Source organism: Gymnoscopelus microlampas (genome assembly GCF_963454915.1).
Source record: "Gymnoscopelus microlampas genome assembly, chromosome: 14".
NCBI classification, from domain to species: Eukaryota; Metazoa; Chordata; class Actinopteri; order Myctophiformes; family Myctophidae; genus Gymnoscopelus; species Gymnoscopelus microlampas.
Window position 1 is genome coordinate 11,257,694 of NC_139951.1, and position 15,172 is coordinate 11,272,865.

Genomic DNA, 15,172 nt, shown 5'->3' on the forward strand with positions numbered 1-15,172 from the left:
TGTTAACTTGTATTCTCAGACATTTAACCACTTCTTAGACCGTCAATACTTGACCCTTCACTCTGTACTTGGTCTTCTCTTTTTTCCCTCTGCACCAAACCTCTTTGCTGAAAATACAAAATAGCAGATCGAGCTACAGTAGGCATTGTGAGCTTGTAGATCTGCTATTTTTGGCTAATGTTCCCCTCAGAATTCGGATTCTGGGGTTCAAGGGGTTCACGTAAAAGAATGATCCTATCGCACAAAGATTTGGTGGCCCCCCCTGTAGTAGCTCTGAGGACCCCCTAGGGGTCCCGGACCCCCTGTTGAAGACCCCTGCCCTAAAGGAACCCAGAGAGGCCCATGGAATTCATATTGTAGGAGCCATTTTGATGGTAGTATATTATTTCTTATTTGGCATTATTATATTTCGACACTGGGTGGCGGGCTCTAGTTTGAACATACTTAAGGGGTCTCAGGTGCACTGATTAGAAAGGACTGAGGACACAGGGTGGTTAGGAGCCACACCGTTTCTACCAGTAGCAGCGAGAGCAAACAGACAGAACCACTAGAAATAACCCTGCATTCAATGGTATGTTCACTTCAAACTGCAAAACTACAATAAATGCACCTAAACCTGGATTTTTGGACTGGACTTCCATCTGTTATGTTTTATTTCTTTTCTACTGCGTAGGATCACTCCATTCACCACCTGTGAAGTAATGTGCAATTATTGAAACAAAGGAGGAATGAAATTGCCATTACACATATAGAGAACCACCGCTCTAACACATAGTGGCATAGTGGCACAGTGGTAGAGAATCTTCTATCTATCAAAACCACAACCATCATTGAATATGCTCCCTCTCCCTCACTCTATATTCTTCTCAACATTAAGATGGCCAATGTTTATCCAAACTGCCCCAGCTATAGATCACAATCACACTCCAGCAATTTCTGGGGCGGCGGACATAGCCCCGGCCTTTAACTACTAAACATTTCCTGTCATGTCCATAGTTATCTTCTCTCTCTCTCCTCCTTTGAACATCAAGGGACAAACCTCGCACAGAGAGAACCCCCCACTTTTTCTTTTTTGCTGTGACAAGCGTTCCAAAAATAGTATCATATGTTTTTTCCCCTTTTTCTTTTTCTTGTGTCGGTGTGCGCCTCAAAGATGGAGAGCCAAGGCGCACTCCACTCCAACTGAGACACACGTGTGTGTCTGTGTGTGTGGTGTGTGTGCGTGTGTGTGTGTGTGGGTGGTGTGTGTCTGTGGGTGCTTCAATGTTGAAAGCTAATCCACTTGATGAGTGAGAATAGCAGTGATAATAGCACTGAGCTACCTCGCCGGCCGCTCCCAGATGTGGAACAACTGGAGTTGGGCGTCTGTGTGGTAAGAGTTCTCTCAGTTCTCTCTCTCTCTCTCTCTCTCTCTCTCTCTCCTCCAAAATGCAACATACTTTTGAGCAGTGGTGTAAAGTAACTGAGTACATTTACTCAAGTACTGTACTTATAAGTACAATTTTGAAGTTTTTTTCTTTTTTACTTTACTGGAGTGTTTCCAGTTTTCAGTAGTTTTACTTCTACTCCACTACATCTCAGAGGCAAATATTGTACTTTTTTACTCCACTACAAATTATTTGAAAACTTAAGTTACTAATTACTATTAGATTAGATTAGATTACATTTTGATTATTATTTAAAAACAAACCACTTCAGCCCTATATACTTATTATTTGAAAATAGCAGATCTACAAGCTCACAACACGTGGCTTGTGAGCTTGTAGATCTGCTATTTTCCAAAGACTTTATTTAATACATTTTGAAAACTTCAAATGAGTACTTTTACTTTTGGTACTTTAAAGTACATTTTAATGGCAATACTTTTATACTTTGACTCAAATACATTTTGATTAGACCAGACTTTTTACTTGTATAACAGAGTATCCCTACACTGCAGTATCGATACTTTTACTCAAGTAAAAAACAAAAAAGAGTACTTTTTCCACCACTGGAAATATGAACCACATCCGGCTCTCTCTCACACTGTATTTTAGGATGTTTAACATTGCTAGGCAGCGGGGCAGGCATGTTTAAAGGCTGTCTGTAGGCTAACAGTGGGCAGAGGCAGTTATAGGCTAACAGGCAGAGAAAAAGGCTGGACACAAAGACAGGACACGTATAAACTGGGCAAGGAGAGAATTACAGAGGAATCCTAGATGTTTCTGAGCCGGAAAAGTTGAGATCTAATTTGTGGGGATTCTGGGGAAGGATAGATCACAGACGGTGAGTAACTTATTGTTTTTGATCGGCTCGTTACAAGGGGGAATGCGTGGAATGGACTTGGGGGACCGCCGTTTGCCGAAAGAAATAGCCGATCTGCAAGCTCACAACGCGTCGCTTCGCGACGCGTTGTGAGCTTGCAGATCGGCTATTTTTCAGGCTTTTTTTTGGTGGGTACCCGCAGCTGTGCAACATTGTTGCGATCGGGCGATTAACCGCAAAGATTTCTCTGCAAACGTTGAAAGTGGATTCAGTGCAGCTAGATCTGAATGAGAAACTGTAGATCCCAAGATCTAATTTATAGATCTAAAGATCTCCTTTGTAGATCTCAAGATCTCCTTTGTGGAAGTCAAGGAACAGCACAGCGCTGACGGAAAATGTGTGAATTCTAAAGGAATTGGGTTATTTGGGAAGAACGGTTTAAAGCAACAGAAGTCCCAATGCCAGCATGTGTGCCATGCTGTGATTTGTGGTGAGGGTTCTGTTTGTTGACTTTGTGACATTATACAAAAACACAATCGCACGTGTTTTGCAGGTTGTTTGTGTTGTTTGTATAACTGGGGGAGTGTGTGTGTGTGTGTGTGTGTGTGTGTGTGTGTGTGAGAGAGAGAGGTGCAGTTACAGTAACTTTTTACTAAAGGATTTTGCCTGCATGGGTGTTAACGTTCATTCATTTGAAAGCATTATCCACCTGCACATGATGTCATTATGTTTATTATGCATTACCTTGTATCATTCTTATTATCTATACAGGTTAATGGGTCAGCAACCTTTTTGAAATTGAGTGCCAATGCTATGTTTTTATTTTCTAGATCAGTGTGCCATGTCAACATTAAGTTGAATTATAGTACCTCATCCAAAAAAAAAATCCACCAGATTTCGATTGTCCATAAATATAAAAAAAACATTACCCCCCTTCTTCTTTTGAAATATTTTCTTTCACATCAGGACATTGTAATGATCACTAGAGCAATAACCCACCTATGTCTCAGACTCCATCCCCAGTCAGAGTTGAGAGTTTAAATGAATGTAGAATTATGTGCAGGATGTAGTTTGCATACAGATGTGTGGGCACTTAATTTAATTGACTACATTTAAAAAAAAAAAACATTTTTATTTTAACCCATTCAATCCTGGAAGGCATCTACAAATGTCTTCTAAACGGGTTTCTAAAAAATGTATGTTGCTATATCAGTGGTGCTCAAACTTTTTCATGTCAAGGACCCCCAAAATTATATGTATTTGGCCGCCGTTCCCCATCTCAAAATATCTAAGTCCAGGGACCCCCAGAAGCAAAGATTTGAGTTACAAATGTTAGCTTTAAAAATATATATATTCAAAGATTTGCACAAATTATCACGATTAAAACAAAAATCTATAAGCGCATAAGCGCTATGAGCTTGTAGATCTGCTATTTTTGAACAGCCAAAGTATAAAATACTGATTATAGCTCAAATCTAAAATGACACAGATGCGACACGGATAAACCAAAAAATCCTCTCTCTCACACTTATGCCACCCTCCCCTGTGCCAATGTTGGCCCCCATGCCTTAGGTTGCCCACCCCTGATCTGGGTTCAGGTCTAGACTACACTGTTGTTCTCTATTGTGCCAGCAGCTTAATTGCATTCACCTGGTCGGACAGTGTGTCCCTGCTCTAAATTAGTCCTGCATTGGTCATGGTAAAAAAAAACAGCTGCACTCGGAAAACTAGAGAGAACAGGAGTGGCTCTCAAAGTGGGGTCCGGGGACCCCCAGCGGTCCCTTGAGGGGGCTCCAAGTAGGACCCTTACCTAGGTCTGTTATCTGAGAGTGTACGGATACAACTAAACGGACCCTTACGGGTCCATTTGGTTCCATTCGTACACTCTCAAGCTGGACCCGTAAGGGTCCATTTGGTTCAATTTCGTACACTCTCAGAGTTATGGGGGTCCGTGACCCAATGCATACAAAACTGGGGGGTCCTTGAAATTAAAAAATATAGTTTAAGAACCACTCTACCTGAAAGCCACTAGACTACTGTAGATTTGTGTCATTTGTCAATTTGTCGGTCCTTTGTGACATTTGACTGTCCTTAGTGAATATGTGTTCAACATATTGTTCAACTGGGATGATGAATAAGTGTGATGCATATTATGGTCGTACAGTATTGATGGCTTTTCCATATGAAAAGATCAGATAACACTTGAATGGTCACTGAGGGGGGGACTGTGTTTTTGGTCGTCCCCAGGGGGGACTGTGGTTTTTCCCATCAGATAGAGCTGCAAGATATAGGGCCTCAAATGTACGAGTAGCAGGCACGGTTCTACTGTAGGCACAGTGAGTTATTTGAGCTGCCTATAACCATTATTTTATACTTTGGCAGGCTATTCAAAAATAGCAGATCTACAAGCTCATAGCGCAGCACCGAGTGCCGTGCTGCAAGCTTGTAGATCTGCTATTTTTTGAAAAATGTTGAACATTTTGTGCAAATCTTTGAATACATGTATTTTTAACTCAAATCTTTGCTTCTGGGCGTCCCTGGAACAACACATTTTGATGGGGCTTGGCGGCCAAAAACATATCATTTTGAGGGTCTTTGACATGAAAAAGTTTGAGAACCACTGATTTAACAGCATAAAACAGCAAGTTTTTTCCAAAAACTGTTAGGATTCAGAAGACCTTTGTAAATATTTGCACAAACTTTCATGATTTTTCAAAAATAGCAGATCTGCAAGCTCATAGCGTGTCACTCGGTGCCGCGCTATGAGCTTGTATATCTGCTATTTTTGAATAGCCAAAGAAATCTAAAATGACAGAGATACGTTCCCGGTCTTAATGGGTTAAGCTGTGCCTTCCCTCAGCCAGGCAGCCTTTTGTGTATTTACTATGAATATCGCCCCCTAGACTCAAGGCCGGCAGAGCGCTTAATGCACTATCTAACTACGTCCTGCGTGTCTGGAGGACGAGTCTATTGAGTGCCAATGTGTATTCTGAGAATCTTTTGTGATTAGGTGTCTGTCCGTTTCCCCCGTTCACAGACCCACTTTGCTACGTCATCATGACATACTGTACACACTTTATAAACACCACACAGAACAAGGACCCGACCTCATTCTTGATTCATTTTTATTCTTCTTTTCTCTAACCGATTTAGACCTGAGGCCATTTAAAAAAAAAATAGTTTTTAAAATATTTACATAATATTTAAAGATTTGCACACATTTTCAAAATACAAAAAAAAATAGCAGATCTACAAGCTCATAGCACGGCACTCCGCGCTATGAGCTTGTATATCTGCTATTTTTGAATAGCCAAAGAAAGACATCTAAAATGACACAGATGCGTTCCAAGTCTTTAGGGGTTAAGATATTTGTTTTTTGACTTTTTCTGCCTTTATTTGATACAGTAGTAGTATACAGTTAGTCTGACAGGAAAGAGAGAGAGAGATGGGGAGTGACGCGCAGCAAAGGTCACAGCAATGTAACCGGGGGGAAAAAAATGTTTGTACAAAGCAAACGTATTTTCGACGCGAGGACGCCTAAATCTGTACCATCTAAACCTTGACCAGCAATCGCGCCAGCAGTACATGTAGCTCTACCGACCCCGCTAGGCTCACCACCACCACCACCCGCACTGGGGGAGAACGCAGAGGCCCCCAGTTGCTGCTTTTGCATTGATGCATGTTTTTGAGGAAAAAAAACAAGACTCTGTTTTTTGTAAAGCATGTAGACATTTCCCTGTGGTGCACTTGGGAGTCTAAATTTACAAGAGATGGGTTCAACAATTGGAAAGATCGGGGAAATGCCTGCATCCTCTCCTCTCCTCTCCTCTCCTCTCCTCTCCTCTATGGTCCTGTGTTGCCACTTACCTTATATACATACCAGCTGCTTTTTATATGTTTATATACAGTATGTGCATAATACATGTCTTAGCTTTTTTGACCTGTTTCTTTCCTATGTTTTTCTCCTTGCTCTCTCTCTCTCTCTCTCTCTCTCTCTCTCTCTCTCTCTCTCTCTCAACCCTCCCCCCCCCCCCCACACACACACATTTTCTTATCAGAATCAGAAAACTATGTAAACTATCTACGATGGAGCTGGCATTTTCCACTCTGACAAACATTTGGGAGTAGGACATAGTGTCGGTTGTCTCTTAACAATTGTATTTTTTATTTTTATTTGTATTGTTGACATTGTTTTCCCTGCATTATTGTTATTTTGTATTTTCAAAGATTCATTGGGATATCAGAGGCACTTGTGTACTGTACCTTTTTAAGGTCACTTGACCGTTGTCAGCACAAGCTGTCTCCCGTTTTGATTATCACATACTGGTTTCTGATTGGATGTAGACATACCTGTCTGACAAGTGTTTAGTGATGTTGTTGTCAGCCTGTTTGAATCAAACCTGAGGAAGGTCTACACATGACCAAAACGTTGTTGTTGCATCATTAAAACTTCTCTTGACCGTGCAAGTGGCAGTGTGCGGGTATATCTCTCCAGATTGATCTCATACTATGTATGCTAGAGCTGGCACAAAAACAAATTTCACCCACTTCTACACACCTCTAAAGTAAACCTGTGATGTGACAATAATATTGACCTCTCCTCTCCTTTCCCGGACCCCCCCCCCCTCCAGCTATGGCTGAAGATGTCTGTGAACTCTGACAAGTCGTCCTGTGTGCTGCTGTCTCCGCGGGACTCCAGGTCGTCCTGCATCTTCCACCCGGCCGACGAGAGGGATGACATCCCCGGAGTGGGAGAGGACAGGTGGGTCACTATAGGCTCCAGATCCAGAGTAAATGTTTGGAACCACCGACTTAAACCATATTATATATATATATATATGACTGTGGTCCCCCAGGGACAGTGTGCAAATCTTTGAATACATATTTCTTTAACCCTGCAAGGCCCAGTGTGATCGCACGATCACATGTATGTTTTATAAAGAAATGAGTTTAAATCATTTTTCTTTTCTGTTTTTTTTTTTTTTTTTTCACCTCTAAATCCTCATTGGGTCCTATTGTTTAGTCTTACAATGCCATTGGCCAGGATATTTGCATATAAATACCCCCCACAGAGCCAGGAATCATCACAACTTGAAAAGAATCTGGGCCTTGCAGGGTTAAACAACATTTTAAACTCAAATCTTTGCTTCTGGGGGGTCCCTGGAACAACATATTTTGATGGGGATCGGCGGCCAAATACATATCATTTTGGGGGTGCTTGACATGAAAAAGTTTATATAACATCATAAGCCTTTTAAAAAATTTAGATTTAAAAGACATTTGTAAAGATTTGCACACATTTTCATAATCTTTCAAAAAAATAGCAGATCTACAAGCTCATAGCGCGGCACTCGGTGCCGCGCTATGAGCTTGTAGATCTGCTATTTTTGAACAGCCAAAGACATCTAAAATGACAGAGATGCGTTCTCGGATTGAATGGGTTAACATAGTACAGATTGGACAAAATTATATTTTATTCATAAAAAGGTTACATAGTGAGGCTTTAAACCCATCATGTGAATCCAGTGTGTCGAGAGCTTGTTCTCAATGACTCAGTAAAAAGCTCTGCTGGTCTACTGTACTGTACATAAAGATGACGGGTTGCAACGTGTTATACTTACTGTAGACCAGGCAGATGTCTTTCCTCATTCAGCAGACGTACTATCTGTCCGTCTTAAGACCGTCCTAAACAAGCCCAGAGGATTAGCCAAACAATGTCTTAATGCCTATTCATATACGTCACATTGTGACGTCAACTTGAAAATCAGTGCTTGTGGGCAAGAACAGGTCATGGTGTTGAGCATATGGGCGGTGTTGCCTAAATGGCCAAAAATAGTGACGCCAGGTTGAAAGTGGTTTAAAAAGCCTGGAAATAATACAGTTATACAATAATTCTAAAAGGATAACACAAAAAGCCCTGAGGGCTAGTTTCCATTGTGGTCCTGTGTATTCAATTCATCAAGACATATAAAGAATACAAGAGATACAATACTAGGAGCAATAAAAGTATATTTACTTCATTTCTTTTGGCAGGCTAGAAGACTTGTCTATGTCCAGTTGCAGACAGGTGCTCTTTTATGGCGGTTTTGAAGAAGAGTAGGGAGTTACACTTGTATTGCTGGCTGCTGGTAGGCCATTCCACATTCTGGTGGCATGATGGTAGAATGAATGGGTACAACAGACTGTCAGACGTGGTGAATTGGCACACAGCGGACTGACGCGGCGCGTTGTTGGCTACACAGCGGACCACCCTGACGGTGTCTCCGTCGGGCAAGATCCTACATAAACCCGTGGAGATTTGGGAGCCCCTCCCTTTGCAGCGTGCAGGTTGAGACAAACCGCCGGAGGAAACCCGAACACACACGTTCCAGCCCACGTGCCCCTAAAACCCGCTGTACCGTGACAGCCTGATGTACGCTCCGTTGCGCGTCACGTCTCGCGCCGAAAGCAGACGATCTACAAGCTCACAATGTGTCACGGCGTTGACGCGTTGGGATATTTGTAGGTCGGACATTTTTTTGGCGTGAGATGCCGGCGCACAATGTAGTAAAAGTCAAGATGTCAACACGCACTGACTGACTGACTGACTGACTGACTGACTCACTCACTCATTGTCTCTAACAAAATCCTTGATGACACAACATTTAAATTAACTCATTCAGTGCCGGCTTATTTATGGCAGTTTGGCTCTGAGTGCCACAGTCAAAATTCATTGTAAAAAAAAAGTGCTTAGGAGCCGAGATACAGCCTTTTTCAGTAAGAAGTTAAACAAAGAGTGAATGGAGCAGAATATTTTCAAATCATGATATCTTGGGTTCTGAATTTTTTTTTTTCAAAACAATTGCCATTGGACGTCTTAGACATGCAATGGTACTCAGAGCTTATATTAGCGGACGTCTTAGACGTCCAGTGGCACTCAGGGCTTATATTAGCGGACGTCTTAGACGTCCAGTGGCACTCAGGGCTTATATTAGCGGACGTCTTAGACGTCCAGTGGCACTCAGGGCTTATATTAGCGGACGTCTTAGACGTCCAATGGCACTCAGGGCTTATATTAGCGGACGTCTTAGACGTCCAGTGGCACTCAGGGCTTATATTAGCGGACGTCTTAGACGTCCAGTGGCACTCAGGGCTTATATTAGCGGACGTCTTAGACACGTTGTGAGCTTGTAGATCTGCTATTTTCAAACTTGGCACTTTAAGTATATGTTGATGCCGATACTTTTGTACTTTTACTCAAGTAACGTTTTGAACACAGGCCTTTTACTTGTAACAGAGTATTTCTACATTGCAGTATTGATTCTTTTACTCAAGTAAAAAAAAATTAGTACTTTTTCCACCACTGCCCGGGTCATCGGCAACACGCTGAGTCACACGTTTTGTGAATTCATAGATGGATGATAATATCATTGTATACGTAATGTGCGGTACCGGTAAATGATCCTTTTCTCTGTGTTTGGTCTCGCAGTGTCCTGGAGATGTTGAGCTACTCCAAGTTCTCTGACCTGGAGACATGGCTGTGCATGCCCTCCACCCTGCTCCCCAGAGCGCTGGAGACCTCGCGCTCCTCCTCCTCCACCTCCTCCAACCCCCCCACCACCAACACCACCTCCCCCTCCTCCCCGGGATCCAAGGCGCGGCTGTCCACCTGCAGCGAGACCGGAGAGACGGACACGCCTGCCGTCAGGTACACAGACCGACATGTTGTTTTTGAGCGGAATGTGCAATGGTTACTGATGCAGTTGCATTGAACTGGATGCAAAAAGGGATACAACTGCTTGCCTAGCACAGTGGTTCTCAACCTGTGGGTCGGGACCCCCAGGGGGGTCCCCAGATGACAGTGAAAAATGCCAAAAAATGTATTAAAAAAATGTGTACTTAAAAAAATTAAAATAAAGAAAAAGACAGAAAGAGGCAAACATTGTGAAAATTGCTGATCTACAAGCTCACAGTTGTGAGCTTTTCACAATATGTATCTGTGGAACAGAGTCAAACTAAATGTAATGCCTCAACTCCTACAATTCCAAGTGCTTGTCTGGGTGGGGGGGTCCCCAGTTCAAATAAGATTATGTTAGGGGGGTCCCCAGTTCAAATATGATTATGTTGGAGGGGTCCCCAGTTCAAATATGATTATGTTAGGGGGTCCCCAGTTTGAATATGATTATGTCGGGGGGTCTCCAGTTCAAATATGATTATGTTAGGGAGTCCACAGTTCAAATATGATTATGTTAGGGAGTCCACAGTTCAAATATGATTATGTTGGGGGGTCCCCACTTCAAATATGATTCTTTTTGGGGGTCGCAGCCTGAAAAGGTTGAGAACCACTGCCCTAACAGATGTAACTGTCATAGGTTTTATATGCATGTACCCCTTCCCCCCACCCCTCTCTCTCTCTCTTTCTCTCTCTACCTCTCTCGATGTCTGTCTGTCTCCATCTCCACTGCACTGAGAAATAATACCAGAAATTGCCCCCCCAAAATAACGCTTAAAACCCTATGCCTCTTTTGAAGATGTGATTGGTTTGTCATTATCCTCGCACTGACCCACCAGTGACTCCACAAAATGCCACCAAATGTCATTCACTTCCCCCCCGCAAAAAAACCCACGGGGGAAGTTCCTGCGTCGCTTCCCCTTTGTAGTGCAGCAGCGTGCACTTTGAGATGATTGCTGTTGTTTACCGAAATGGAGTCTGGAGTACGAGTTGCACGATGATGTCTTTGATGGCAGCAGATGGATTTTTAATGATGCTCAAGTGGAAAGAATGAGGCCGTTATGTAGCCGAGACCTGATGTGGTCCTGCGTTGCTAATGCTAACAATAACACCGCGTATAGCTCAAGGGATGGCGCAGGATGCTAGAACTGACAGAGTTTGGGGGTTCCGTTGCCTTTGTTTGTTAGTTTGAGTGAATGGGTACGGACAAAAGGCACTAACGGCGGCTTCACAGAAACGTCGAACCCAGGCAGTTCCGTAATGGCGTTTCCATTGTCTCTTTACTCGCTTATGAAGCCTCTCGAACCGGATATTGATTACGATAGGTGTCTGTAATTCTTTTTGAATGGACTTGTTCATGCATTTGATTGAAGTGCCTTGGCTTCATGTACATGTGTTTCCATGTACTGTACATGTATTCTCTACAAGTGTTTCTGAAATGAGGGCACGCGAGAGAAATTGGAAAGGTGTATTTAATGTTTAATGAAAAAGACTTTGACAAACTGTGTGAACCTGCTGATCCGTAAAATGTTGAGAAAACACACACACACACACACACACACACACACACACACACACATTTGAATTCTTTATTTATGTCCACATAAATACAAGGTCTAAAGGACACAAATACTAGTAGTGCAGTTTGACACTGTGGGTTACTACACACACACACACACACACACACACACACACACACACACACACACACACACACACACACACACACACACACACACACACACACACACACACACACACACACACACACACAGTTTACAGTTTACAGTCTACAGTTTAGGCATTTAGCAGGCGCTCTTAATCCAGAGCGATTTACAGTAAGCAAGGACACAAGATAATACATCATAATACACATAATTAATCGAATGCATAAAAAATAATAATCTAATAATAAAGTAATACATAGTAAACCAATAATCTAATAATAACTAATACACACACGCACACGCGCACACACACACACACACACACACACACACACACACACACACACACACACACACACACACACACACACACACACACACACACACACACACACACACACACACACACACCCACACACACATTGAATATTGAATAGAAAACAATAACTTCTTTGACATTCACTTCTCTGCCTCTTTGAGACCCATTGCTCTACAACAATGCTCGCACTGCTCATGATGGACACTTGCTTGACTAGTGCTTCTGACGGCGCCTGCCTTCCTTGTTTTCAACGTTTTTAAAAACGTATTTTCAGTGTGAAAATATTTTGTATTGGCAACATCTGCATTCCATCGTCGTTCCCTCATGGAACCAAATGGACCCTTACTGGTCCATTTGGTTCCATTTGTACACTCTCAGAGTTGTGGGGGTCCTTGAAATTACAACGTTTGAGAACGACTGGTGTATGGGAGTAGCCACCAGCACTTTGAAAAATGGCACCCAGTGAATGTTGACTCAGTGAAGCGAAGTATTCCTGACTAAGCGTCCGTATGTGAGGAATTAGCAGTGAGAATGTGTTGTGCAAACAACCATATCAGTGGACTGTAAGGCAAGTGTTGTCTCTGGACAAACTATTCAAACTGTTCGGTTTTCACTTTCTTTCACAGCTGAAACTTTGAAGTTTCCATCCAAAACAGGGACGCAGGGACTTCTAGAACAGATACATGTTTTAACCCATTGAGACCTGGAACTGTGTCATTTTTAGATTTGAGCTAAAAAGCATTATTTTACACTTTGGGCTATTCAAAAATAGCAGATATACAAGCTCATAGCGCGGCACCGAGTGCCGCGCTATGAGCTTGTAGATCTGCTATTTTTGAAAAATCGTGAAAATGTGTGCAAATCTTTGAAATATATATGTTTTTAAAGCGAACATTTTTAACTCAAATCTTTGCTTCTGGGGGGGTCCCTGGAACAAAATATTTTGATGGGGGTCCGCGGCCAAATACATATCATTTTGGGGGTCCTTGACATGAAAAAGATTGAGCACCACTGATATAGAAACATACGTTTTTCAGAAAACTGTTGAGATTTAGGAGACATGTAGAATCGGCTTCAGGTCTCAATGGGTTAAATGTCTCACATATTTCCCTCTTACACTATCTACCTTTCGGCTGTCCTAATGTCTGTCTTTCTCTCCCGTCTCCCTCTCTGCTTTCTCTACTGTCTGTCTCTCCTACACTGTCTCCCTCTCTGTCTCAGCTCAATAAAATGCTGCCTCCATACCAGCAGGGCCATTGTTCATTTTCTCCATTATTGTCAGTAAAATATTATTGTGTCTGTTACCATGGCGACTGGGGCAGCTATGTGGTGTGAGATAAGCCCAGAGCCCACAGGGCGACAGAGGGGGAAAACAATCATGTTTATAGTTTTAGGGGAAATGTAGTCCTAGTTTAAGGAAATGTAGTCATTATGACAATAGCTCCCTAATGGCACCCCATAAACCAAGCAATGTTATTTAAACTGTAGGGTGAGCGTTATCACGAGCCCCCCAGACACACACTGGTAGGTTTGTGCTGCACCATGGTACTGTAAGCCTATACTCCACCATTAGGGCTCTCACTAACCGGCACGGCAGTGGTGGAAAGTAACTAGGTACATGTACTCAAGTACTGTACTTAAGTACACATTTGAGGAATTTTTACTTTACTGGAGTATTTTCAATTTTCTACTCCACTACATCTCAGAGGCAAATATTGTACTTTTACTCCACTAGAATTATTTGAACACTTTAGTTACTAGTTACTTTGTAGATTTGGTTGTTATTACAAAACATGCATTAGCCACTTCCTCCCTATATGCTTTGCGACCCGCTGTGAGCTTGCAGATCTGCTATTTTTAAAGATTTTAATACATTTTGAACATATTTTGAACACGGCCATAAAATGGGACATTCTGCATGATGAGTACTTTTACTTTTGGTACTTTAAGTGCATTTTGAATACCGGTTAGATACATCCATTTGCTTAATTTCAGGCTACAATTGATTTAAAAGTGTGGGTAAAATAAAGTAAAAAATGATGTTTCTCTTTTACACTCTACCTTTTCAGCTGTCCTCCTACTGTCTGTCTCTCCTACACCGTCTGTCTTTCAGCTCTCCTACTGTCTGTCTCTCCTTCACTGTCTCGCTCTCAGCTCTCCTACTGTCTGTCTTTCCTACACTGTCTCCCTCTCAGTCTCTCCTACTGTCTGCCTCATCTCAAGTTATCTTTCAGTAAGGACACACTCATTGAGATTTAATGAAAAGAAAATAATTGGCTCCCTCACTCCCTGCATGTAAGTGAGTAGCCGTGGGAACCAATGCTTCCCTGTTTCTCTAGGGAATTGGTTCTCAAAGTGGGGTCCGGGGACCCCCATGGGTCCTTCTGAGGGGTACCAGGCGGTCCCCAGCAAAATGAGTTAACAACAATCATTTTAACTACTTTAACCATATTTTATAGTTTTGCTATTCAAAAATAGCAGATCTACAAGCTCATAGCGCGGCACCGAGTGCCGCGCTATGAGCTTGTAGATCTGCTATTTTTGAAAAATCCTGAAAACGTCCAAATCTTTGAATATATATATTTTTTTTTAAACATTAAACATTTTGAACTCAAATCCTTGCTTCTGGGGGGTCACTGGAACAACATATTTTGAGATGGGGGTCCGTGGCCAAATACATATCATTATGGGGTTCCATGACATGAGAACCACTGCTCTAGAGTGAGGGCAGCTTGGTGAAGAACAACCCATGGACATGGCAGGTAGCCTTTTTATAGTCTTTTGGTATGACTCAGCCCGGGGATCGAACCACCCGAACCTCCCAGTCTCGGGGCGGACGCTCCTAACCGCAAGGCCACCGAGCTGGTGCAACCTGTGTACTGTAGATTGAAGTAAAAAGGGAAGAATCTGCTTCCTCACTGTCTGCATATAATGCCAGCGGTCAATGTGCATTGGGCAATTTGAGTTCGATTGGTCCACCCGCTGAGGAGAAGAATTGGATTATGACAGACTGACACGGCTTTGTTCATTTAACCCATTCAATCCGGGAACACATCTGTGTCATTTTAGTTGTCTTTGGCGATTAAAAACTAACAGATCTACAAGCTCATGAGCTTGTAGATCTGCTGTTTCTCAAACATTTGTGCAAATATTTGAATATAATATTTGTTAAAGGGAACATTTGTAACTCAAATCTTTGCTTCTAGGGGTCCCCTGGAACAAAATATTTTG

At 42.4% G+C, this 15,172-nt stretch overlaps 1 protein-coding gene across 2 annotated transcripts in view; it reads left to right on the forward strand.

Annotated features, from left to right (window-relative positions):
* Positions 1–1,244: 1,244 nt before the first annotated feature.
* LOC311060865 (ankyrin repeat and fibronectin type-III domain-containing protein 1-like) overlaps positions 1,245–15,172 on the forward strand; it is a 93,377-nt gene continuing 79,449 nt past the window's right edge. Inside the window, exons 1-3 of one of the 2 annotated variants that reach the window (XM_084079224.1) lie at positions 1,245–1,372; positions 6,876–7,006; positions 9,713–9,931. In XM_084079224.1, coding sequence (XP_083935350.1) covers positions 1,286–1,372; positions 6,876–7,006; positions 9,713–9,931 — 437 coding nt within the window. In that variant the 5' untranslated portion in view covers positions 1,245–1,285. Of the gene's footprint in view, positions 1,373–2,096; positions 2,266–6,875; positions 7,007–9,712; positions 9,932–15,172 lie in introns of those variants that run through there. The other variant, XM_084079225.1, reaches the window with a different exon arrangement.